General features: G+C 39.5%; 1 protein-coding gene across 3 annotated transcripts in view; it reads left to right on the forward strand.

The window, feature by feature from the left end:
- Window positions 1-9,083, forward strand: part of GABRA4 (gamma-aminobutyric acid type A receptor subunit alpha4) — a 36,206-nt gene extending 27,123 nt beyond the window's left edge. For 2 of the 3 annotated variants that reach the window (XM_064418263.1, XM_064418264.1), the window contains one exon: window positions 8,052-9,083. In XM_064418263.1, coding sequence (XP_064274333.1) covers window positions 8,052-8,585 — 534 coding nt within the window. In that variant the 3' untranslated portion in view covers window positions 8,586-9,083. The other variant, XM_064418265.1, reaches the window with a different exon arrangement.
- The last annotated feature ends 2,185 nt before the right edge of the window (window positions 9,084-11,268 follow it).

The following is an 11,268-nucleotide window of genomic DNA, read 5'->3' on the forward strand; positions in this document are numbered from 1 at the left end:
CTAATTGCGTCATTAGAAAATTAACAGAAAAGCATAAACGTTTTTATTGGCTGTTAAGTTTTGATTCCATTCTACTAACTCCTCATTGTTACATGCCCAATTATTCTAATAAACAATTAAAATTTTTTGCAATTTTAAAACTGCTTTGATTGTGGTGCCCTTTTCAGGAAATTTTTTTTGCTGGTTGATTTTGTGTTTGGGTTTTCTTTTTTACTTAGGGAGATGAAATATTCAAAGTGGTGATTAGGCACCTGAAAGGCTTAATTACTAAACTTCCCTGAGTAGGCATGTACAGACTGACTTGCTGCTTGTTAAGTGTTTGCTATGCATCTAAGGTGGATACCTACACCATTTCAACTCAGTGGCCAGCATGCCTATTAGATACAGCCTCCCACAAATCCCACGTGGGAGTCTGCGCAGACTTGAGTCCAGCCTTTTCAATACTGGAGGATTAGATTAGTAGCCAGACTGCTAGGTAGTCCTTGGCAGGTTAAGTTCTATTGAAGTGCTGTCATTATGTCAAATAATTTACATGGGGCCATGGAGAAAGAAAGGAATTCGTTCTGGAGCTGGCTTATCTGTGCATGCACTGCAATGGGAGGGCAAGACTGAAGTGTGGAGAAAGCAATATCTCTAGCAAGGAAGGAAGGATCACTTGTCCTAGAATATCCAGTGGCCTGGTGGAGAAACACTTGAGATGTGAAAAGTCTGTGTTGATATCCTTGTGACAATCAGGGCAGATTTGAGAAGTGGTCTCCTGTCACCAAACCCATGCTCCCTTCCTGGTTGCTGGGTTACAGTAGAGGAGGACAGAGTCTTTTTCTGAGTGTCTTTTTACAGTATGACTTAGCTGTCTTGCCTCAGGAAGGAGCGTGGAAGCACTGGATACAGTTGGGTGGCTCCTTCTGCAAAGGCATGTAATTTAGGCTGTGATCCTACCCAGGGCATTTCTCTCCAGCTTTGACAGCTGCTTGCTGGATGTCAAAGTGTTAGCTCTCTCTCCCACTAGAACTGGTACCAGATGGTGGTGGTGTGACTTGTGAATTCTGCTGTGCATTTATCCCTGGGAAAGCAGAATTTACTCCTTTAAGTATTGTACTACCTCAGTCCCAGAAAGAGATACCATTTTAGTGATATCCTGTGGCAAAGATCTGTTGTGAACTATAAAATGTATTGACCTGCAGCAGTGAGCTCTCCACTTGAGTAAACAAACAGTGCAAAAGCAGCCCTGGGATCTTGCACAATGTTGCTGTGAAGCTCTGTCACAGGGTGAGCCTGACATAGGTCTTCAGAAGTGTCTGTATATCTAACCCCACAACTGCTGAGCTATTTTCCAAGGAGGATTAGAAGACTGCATCGGAATTATATTGCCAATATATGGCTCTAGTTTTAATGTGCACCTGTTTTTCAGAAGTTGATGATGGCTGTGCTTCCTAGTGATCAGAGAGCCTAAGAAGGGGATTTTCCATGCTGAGTACTACTGATACTCTGTTAGCTCAGGCAGTAAGAGCTGCTTATTTTGGATTCACATCTCAAAAGGATGTGCCCATCATAAAAACTGTGAAGAAATTTAAAATTACAGAGACTGATTTAAAGTTGCTATGTAGAGCACTAACAGGCTACAGAAAGATGCTCTTGAGTTGCATGAAACAGCTGACTGTACAATGTTGTACCAACACAAGAGTTTCTCACAGCTTGCAGTGTTCTCACTGCTTTTGTTTTTAAGTACAGTCCTAAGGACTAACTTCCCTGGTGTCCTGGTAATCACTTTTATCATCACTGTATTCTCCCCAGGACATGGCTTGTGACTTTTAAATTATGTTCTTGTTTGTTTCATGGATTCTAGGTTGGCCTTATCATAGGAAATATGCAGTGTGGTTGTTACCAGCTCTCTTTGTTCTGTAACAAGATGACTAAGTTTGTCAGTTCAGTACTGCATATTGCTGTGCTGATGATCCCCTTCCCTTGAACCTCAGCTCAGCTGCTGCATGCTACTTCACTTCGTGCTAAATTTGCAATCTTGACTTCATTGAAGTGCAAAATTGCCTTGCTTGTCAAAAACTGGTAATACATAAAAAACAATCCGGTATTTTATTTTTTTTTTGGCTCAAGTTGAGGCTTACATAGACTTAGAAATAGTTTCAGAATTTCCACATTATGTGAGCAGCTGTTTATGGTGTACAAACCATCTTAAATGTTGAAGAATTTAGATTGACTCATATTTGTGCATCATTTTAGTGCTGTAGTAAACAGCAGTATCCATCAAAGATGGAAAAGAAAATTATGTGAGTTGGTTTTTGGCAATAGATTTGTTGAAGGGTTTTTTTTTGGTTTGTTCTATACATTCTGTCATAGAAGCTGACCATCAAACTTACTCCACAAATCTGCCCCAGTATTTAACAATAAATTGTGTAGATTTATCCTGAACTATGCTGAAAGCATCTTTCATTGCATTATTCATGGTTAATTGCATGTGAATCCACTGGTAAAGGGAAGGATACAGCATTAATTATCACATTTTGCACATGCAAAAGGAGATTGGTATAGATGTCCTATCTTCATGCTAAATGGACTTTCTGTTTTGGTTTAGCAGAAGGGCATCTTGCATCAGGACATTACACGTAGGAAGAATTTGTATTCAATGATTCTTTCCCTAATTTAGTTCTTTTAAGGATATAAGGCATGAGAAATAGCATGTGATAGTTCAAACTAAAACACAATCTCTTATGCCTTTTAAAGCAGTAAAGACTTCAAAAATATTTTTGCATATTGCATGCTATGTGACAAAATTTGTCTGAATTTGAGCCTCCTGTCCTACAGCCTCCTTCCTCCTCAGTGAAGTATGCTTGTGCATAGAATGAGAGTTTTCAAAACCTGTTTTACTAAGCATGTTTTTTGTTTTGTTTCCTTTTTTTTTTTAGTTGTATTTACTATATTCATTTGGATAGAAAGGAGGAAAGATTATCAATCTCTTCTGAAAAAGACTGTATTCCACATTTTCCCATATTTGGTCAATTCCTTGGCTTTACTACACTCACCTATCTACCTCTGGCATGATCGAAGTTTTGGTGATAAATGTTGGAAGTTCCATCAAGACTGGAATTCAGTTTTCACTGTTGCTGATATTGGCTGTTAAAAATAAAATAGGTGCACATTAGGGTACATTAGTGTATCCCAGTCAACCATAGAGCTTTAGCCAATGAAGATTAGGACAATTATGTCTTACAATTAGGACAATATATGTATTCTCAGAGCTCTTGAGAACTTTGTTGATACACAAACATATGTATAATGGAATTGTGCACTCAAATCACCCAAAATTTTGAAATTCATCCATACTGTTTCTGCCAGTAAAGGTTCAGAGGCTGAATTCTCCTGACAGGATCTATAGAAAGAAGCTTTCCTCTTGAAGGAGAATATATCTCAGAGCAAAGTACTTGCAACTTCTGATTCGGTGGTGGTTACGATCAGAGTTCTGGTGTGTGTGGAATTGGTTGGACCAATTCATTGGCCCTATCAGATGGATAGACTGTTTCAAAGAAAAGGTGAGGTATCATTTACCTAAGCAGAATTTGTTGTTTTATAGACAAGCAATCTTTATCAGATCTATTAAGTCCGGCACTGTGCAGTGTAATAGACTGGATGTTATAGTAGTTTCCAGGCTCCCATTTTGCATTCCTAAACTACACAATTTTAAATGTCCCCCAAAAGTCTTACTGAAATGCCTCCAGAAAACCAGAACCTTTTTTAATCTAGAGTGAGAATATGAAAAATTGCATTTGGTGTTTCCTGTGGAGCCCCGTCTGGACTAGCATGCCAGTCTTGTTGGCTCAGGACAATTGAGTGGTTTCCTGACTTGCCCTCATAAAAGAATCCTTACTTGGATAATCCTTTCCTTTTTTGGCTTGCATTTTCATTTGGCTTCTCTTTGATTTTCATGTGATATTTCTTGGTATTGTGCCTGTGATGGGTTGACCCTGGCGGAACACCAGGTGCCCACCAGAGATACTCTATCATTCCTCGGTAATGGTAGTTACAATCAGTTCATTACAAGCTATCTCTGTCACTCCTTCCTCAGGGTGAAGAATCTTCACGCTCTTGTCTTGCTCCAGTGTGAGGTCCCTCCTGGGGCAGACAGTCCTCCATGAACTTTTCCGAAGTCAGTCCTTCCCAGGCTCTGCAGTTTCTCATGAGCTGCTCCAGTGTGGGTCCCTTCCATGGAGTGCAGTCCTTCAAAAACAGGCTGCTCCACACTCTGGCATGGGAACCTCCATGGGCTGCAGCTGCATGTTTGTCAGAGACGGGGAGTTTCTGGCAGCTTCTCACAGAAGCCACCCCTCCCCTGTGTCATGCAAACGTAGTCAGTGATTCCAAACTAAAAGGCAGTAGTTTTGTGTTTCTTGCTGTTGCTTTAAAAAAGATAAGGTGGAATCATTTTGGGAGGTAGCAAGTGCTTTGCGTACATTTATAATTTTGTTGGTCAGATTGTCATTATCACGTTACCCTTTTACTGGGGATATGTACCATAACTGAAATGACTGTGGAATGTTTTCCTAACACAAACTGAACATTGTATTTTACTATGTTTTACAACAGAATTTGAGTCGTTAAGGATTCCTACAGAATCAGGCTTGTTTGATATTTTTATTAGTGACCTTGTCACTAATCTTCAGATGATGTAGAGTTGTGAGATAGCTTCTGTACAGAGGAGAAATAAACTGATGTAGGAAGAACTGAGTTATCTTTGCGTGGTTGAATAGAGAAATATATAAGAGCCCTATGTATAAAACCAGTAATAGGACTTTTTGCAATGAGCTATTGCCATGATATTATCTTGAGTAAAAAAGTGCAAGGAAAGGATAAATGAGGGGATGTGATGGTCAGTGTACTGGTAAAGCCACCCTGACAAGGAGAGTGCATTCTGCTTAACTTTGACAAGGCATAGATGTGGGTGCTCCAGGAAGCATGCTTGTTTCAGCACCTTTTAAGAGCAAGATTCTACTGAAGAACACAAATACAAACTACTACAATGACACTGTGCATGAACAACTGGGTGTCTGTGATACATTGTCTGTGGGGCATGTTAGAAATGCCATTTCTGATTTCCATGATCTGAGTGATTGGAAGGTAGTTTCCAGAGAATTAACAAAAAATGTACCCACATTTTTTGTGCTTGCTATGCTATGTTATTTTTCGATCTTACAATGTTATTTATTCGAGCTTTATGTGTACATTTATGTGTATGTTATGAGAAAATTGTGTTTCTCTCTGAACTTAAGGTTTCTGAAGTATTGGAAGTTTTCTGTATCAGTAACAAGAAAGCAAATGCCCAATAGGCTTTTACACAGATACAGATTTTGACCATTTGAAATAGTATAGATAATTTTATTCTAGAATAGAGACTGTAATGGCAAATAAGTAGTGAATCCAATAGCAACAGGTCTGATTTGGTCATTTAGATGACAGTTGAACTGGGGAGGAAGATGAGGTATTATGCAAATATATTGATAGAAACAAGTTCCTACAAAAGAAATGGAGATGATTGCAATGTGAGGAGCCTGACTGTTACCTGTCTGTCTTACCTGTGTCTGTAGATGATGGTGCACAAAGAGGAAATATACTGAGATGGTCATTGAAAACAGGTGACAGTACAAGTGAGCAAGAACATAAAATGGTGCCTCTGTAAATTAATTGAATCTAATTTATTGTTTTGCTCTTTGGACTATTCTTTATGGTTGCATGTGGAGTGACTGAAGGTGTGATTATTATTTTCTCCAGCAGCAGCGCTTCTAAGCTACTTGTCTAACATAGGTAGAGAACAGGAAGAAACTGAGACATGTCTTGGTTCCACTGCACATCTACTTTGCAACCCCTGCCCCAGCCTGTGGGTTTTTGCTTCCCAGCTCTGCTTGAGAGCTTTCCAGTGGGTGACACATATTTGGGCAAAGCCAGGTTGTCCAAGGTTCTGCATGTAGAAGATAAAACTCACCTCCTCTCATTAAGTAGTGCCAGCTTCTCTATGGCACAGAGATGCTGTTTTGGGCAGTGACCATTGATGACTTCCATCTGCTTAGCTTTGCAAGCCTTCATGTGACATGCAGCACTCCACAAGGTATTACCAAGTCTCTAGTTAATGTACCCCTGTCCTGATTGTACTTTATCATTTCAATTTAGCAGTCTTGAAAATGGCTTTACTATTCCTGGGTCATTGACAACCCTAGCATGAAAGTGTCTAATTTTTGCATCTGTGTGTACTTCTGCACTTCCCAAAGAGTGACTTGGGCTTCTCTATCAAACAGTAAAATTGTGTTTCTTTGAGGAAATACCAGCTTCTTCTGGTGTTTCTTCTAGTCCTCTGCTTCTTTGGATTGCAGATGCAGAATAATAAATAAAAGGGATTGACATGCTTCTATGCAGGAAGGAAAACTGAAATTTAAGAGGGATTCTTTGATATATCAGCTGTGAGCTGGCAAATACATCAGACATGAACAGGCATAAAGCTGTGACAGTTTCAGATGAATTCAGGCCAACAGTATTGCCAGTGACAGATTTGTACTGCAATTAACAGGATTAGGGACCAGCCTTCTGGTCATAATGGGAATACTATCAAGTAATTTGATTTTTTAAAATTATTTTTTAGATTTCTTTTCAGCTTCAATTTCCCTGTTTCCTTGAGCAGAACAGCGAAGCACAACTGGTGTAGCAGACAGACATAGTGGCACTCTTGTCACTACTCAGGGTACACTAGTACCTTGAATAACACCTAATCTAATCTCTGTTACAGCTCTGTCATTTGGCTGGAGAGAACTGCTTTTGGATGAAGGAGGAAAGACATTGCTGCCTGCTTTCTCTCCCTTTGATTTCTGCTGTGAGCTTTGGCAGGGTTCTCTGGGAAGGCTGGAGGGAAGGGGAGCCAGAGGCAAAGTTGGTATGGTGCAGGGCAGTGCTTGGGAATGGTATCATCAGAGAGGCATAAAACATAGGATTTTTTATATATAACAAATGGTTGTTTCATCCTCTCTGTATTTAGACCTGTGTACCATATCTGTCCTCAAGTCTTTGTCTTCTGGAAAGCAGTTAGTTTCTTAATTAGAAGATATTCACATATTATATCTAAAGTATTATATGTTTTACACCATATTTAGGTGCAACACTGAAGGTCAGAATTCTTTAGATACCTTTCTAGAAGGAAATTCAGGATATGTTAGTCTTCCTCTTAAGTGCAGAGAAGAAAGGCAGAGACCAAGTGCTACTCCCAAAAGTCAGTAGAATGTTAAACTGATGGATTTCCTGTTCCTGTACTTCGTTATCTGAATTTGGTTTCTAATGCATAATAAGTACTATTTGGTTGAAGAATATCTTTCAGAAAGACATCCAGACTTGCCTGAAGATACCAAGTGATGGAGAATTCACCACTTCTCTTACTTAATGAACGGAGAGGAGTAGTTGATGAGAGACTAATTTATTCCCTGGTTCAGTTGTGCCTGGTGAATTTGTTGCCTATGGTTGATGTGAAAAAGTACTGACTTTATTTCTGAAAGAGCAGCAATGTGGTAACTTGGTTTGCGTTTTAACAGCCTCTTCTATAGAAGACTAGAGCTCCTAGTATATAGTAGTTATTTTTCTGAAGAGATATAGAATAAATAAACCTTCATGGCTGGTAAGTTGCATCTAGAATGCTTTTATATAATCAAAGAAATAAGTAGACATTGGAGAATCTTGTTTTGAGCTAGAGCCTGGAAAAAGCTGTGACTCAAACCTGAGAATGCTTAGCTTCATGGCATTCAGTTTGTATAGGTACTGCACCACATGGAGTGTGATGTATTTAGATGTCTTCACTCTAGTATTCCAACCACAGGTAAAAGGAGCTCTTGTTTGTCACTTTACATGCTATTAAATCTATTTTCATCAGTTTTTGGTATCTTTGTTCTTCAGGATCAAACTATGGTTATATTTGTGAGTATTACTCGGATAGTGCTTATTATAGTTTCCATTGCTTTTGTTTGAGTGTTTATTTTAAGAATGACAAGTATTTTTTTGTAACTTTGCAGAATACCGATGCCAATTCAAATGTGAGGAAAAGAACGAATGCCACAGTACAGTCTGAAGCTGATGGTGGGAGCCGAATTGACACAAGGCACAGCTCCGTCCAGCCTCCCTCTGTAGCTCAGGGGTCTTCTGACATTACACCCCACTCCCTTTCTGCATCAAGCCCCAACCCTTTCACACGAATCAACGCATCAGAGACATTATCTTCTGCAAGAGCTACCCCTCCAGCTCCTCCTTCTACCCCAATTTTAACTGGATTTGTATCCCAGCATGCCACAGCTGGATCCCCTTCCATTCAGCACTTGCTTGGATCTAGACTGGAGCAGATTCAGACCACCACACCTAACACATTAGGAGCATCTGCAAAGCCATCTGCTGTCATACCACCTCCTCCCCCTGCCTCCCACTCTGGCACGAGTAAGATAGACAAATATGCACGCATTTTATTTCCTGTTACCTTCGGAGCATTTAACATGGTCTACTGGGTGGTGTATCTATCCAAGGATACCATGGAAAAATCGGAAAGTCTAATGTAGTTTTGCTGCTATGTAGTAGTTCCTAAATTATACTCACATTTGATGCAGAGTTTCTTCTTTTGAAACTATTTAAAAAGGTCAGTAATTCTTATTTATAAAAGCTGTGTGGTACTTTCCCATTCTAAAGGCTGGAGTTATTGGGGATAATTAGTTAACTCTTAACAGAGTAATGGGTAACAGTAATGGGTCTTCCTCCCTTCAGCCAGCAATGAACCAACACTTGCTTGAGACAAACTACTCTGGCTGCACAGAACTTGCATTTGGGAGGAGCATGCACCTGAAAAAAAATCAGAGGCAGAGGTGCACAGCTGTGCAGTGGAACACATCTGACTGCTAGGAATATGCATGTTGGCTGTTACAAACGCCTGAGGCACCCAGCACTGCTGTCTGGACACAGCATTACATTCTCTGAGTGTGAGGTCTGTGTCCTGTATATTTTGACAGTGCTTGGTAGAAAAGGACTTTCCCTGATAGATTAAAACTCACAGAATGGGGGGGGAAGAAAATCGATAGTGGCGAAAGGGAAGAGAGTCCAGCCTGGGAGAGTGCAACTCCAGGGAAGTTATGCAAAGGAGTTGTAGAGCTCCGTATATTTTTACTAAGCATTATTTTGCATTGTAACCTGGGAAATTCTCACACCAAACTAAGAATGAGTGAACCTTTTAAAATCTGAAACCTGATGTAATTCTCAAAATTGGATTTTCTTGTTTGGTAAGGTGATCTTAAGTGGGTGATTCTTCTTTGACCTTGCTGACCAGCTTAAGTGGATTTATTCCTAAATTACATCAATTGTAGTAGATGAAGACCAGACCACAATGTTCAACTTATCATTTAAATTCCTTGGTTTTTCTTTGGATGCTTTGGGGTTTGGGTTTTGGGTTTTTTTTTTTGATTTTTTCCCCATACTTTTCAGTTACACTCCTGATTTCCTTTAATCACATATTCCATTCCCCCACCTCCTTATGTAATGTTTGTGTCAAGTTAAATTTTCAACAGTTTTAAAAGTGGCTTGACAATTAAGCAAAAAAAGCCCCATTTCCTGTGCATAGATGAGTGTGGCTTGTCACTGAATGAATGAAAGACACCCTTTTTGAGAAGGACTGCTGTGATATAAATAAGAAAGTAAACTTTCTAGGTGGATCCCAAATTAAAAATGTTAATTTACAAATCCATTTGTTTACTTTAAACTGTGGCATAGATAGGTGCTTTTCTTACCAAATTGCAGTATGCAAGCAGGCAACATTATTAAACAATTGAGTAGTTAAACCTGATAGAAGTCCTGATCATAAATGTTATTTTCACTAGAACAGGTAGAAAACAAATTGCCAATAAATAAAAGAAATGTTTGTGTAGAAGTGTCTGGCTTGGCAAATGATTAGAACGTTTCTGTGCAGGTGACAAGTGGGAATCAAAGGCCAAATTCTCAGCTATGAGCTGGTTGTGCCTTTAAAGGGTGTGGACTAAGCCTTGGCTTCAGCTGACTGAGTAGGAGATTGGTAGCCTATTGTCAAAGTCTTATGCTGCAGGGCAGATCAGGTGAGTGTTCAGTGGTTCTATGCCCATAGAATGATCCAGGGACTTATGTAGATCACAAGCTGCTGGCAACAAAAGGGATGCATTAGAGTGCCCTAGACTCTGCTGGGACAAGAGTCAGGGTGAAAAGACCCCATAATGGTGAAACTGTGACCGTGCCTCTGTCTCTCCAAGCCTTTTAGCCAGCTCATGGCTGAGAATCTGACCTTTAACTTGTGGGACCTGGGAGATACTTGGCAAGAGATACTGCAGTGTGTGGTATGGATCCCAGACGGTTCTTTCATGTGTAATAATGAACTGTAGATGGTAGAATGCAGTAGGAATGTCTTATGTAACTTTATTATAATGGAGTGATATAATCAGTTGCCTTAGTCTTTCTTTTACTCAAGGGATGCTCTCAAAAGGCCAGGTATGGTTCTTTCCTTTTTCATCTTTTACATCTGGAAGATGGTTGAGACTACAACACTCGTTAGAAAAACATTATGTGGCATATCACAGAACTGGAAATGGAGCACCCGTGCAAGATGTCTAACTGCAGTAGTTTGTATCTTTGGATGTACTGCTAGTTGCTGTAGCTGTTTCCTCTCTAATTAGATCACATTGTTACAAATTGTTAGAATAGGAGATAGTATGCAAGGGACTATTTATTTGGTTAACCCAGAATAAACAAAGCTAAACCTCTGGCAATTATTGATTATAATTGCGCAAATGATAAAGTACTCCTAGCATGAAGAACGGTGACCTGCTGTGTGGAGAAACTAGTATTTGCACCAGAAGTTAATGAAATTACTCTTTGCTTTCTTCTGTGATGAAAACCAAGGATGTTCTCTCACAGGCAGAGCTTTAAACAATTCATTAGATACAGTTGTCTGTTCTTTCCACCCATCCCTGTATACTGATTTTGTAATCAGCTTTTTCTAGTGCATTGTTCAGTGGGATCAACACTAGTTCAGGCTTAGATTGATCTAAATGTGCTGCTTCAATTCACTTGTAGTTTCTGTTTAAAGACTTAAAAGGAGGAAAAAGGACTGCAAAAAAAATAAATTAAAGATATTTATTCCTATGCTTCCATTTTGGGAGAAATTTTTAATGGTACCACAGAAAAAGTTACCTATTTTAAATATCCACAGTATTTCTGAAGTATCTTCCA

The sequence above is a fragment of the Passer domesticus genome, chromosome 4, assembly GCF_036417665.1.
Source record: "Passer domesticus isolate bPasDom1 chromosome 4, bPasDom1.hap1, whole genome shotgun sequence".
In the NCBI taxonomy this organism is placed as follows: Eukaryota; Metazoa; Chordata; class Aves; order Passeriformes; family Passeridae; genus Passer; species Passer domesticus.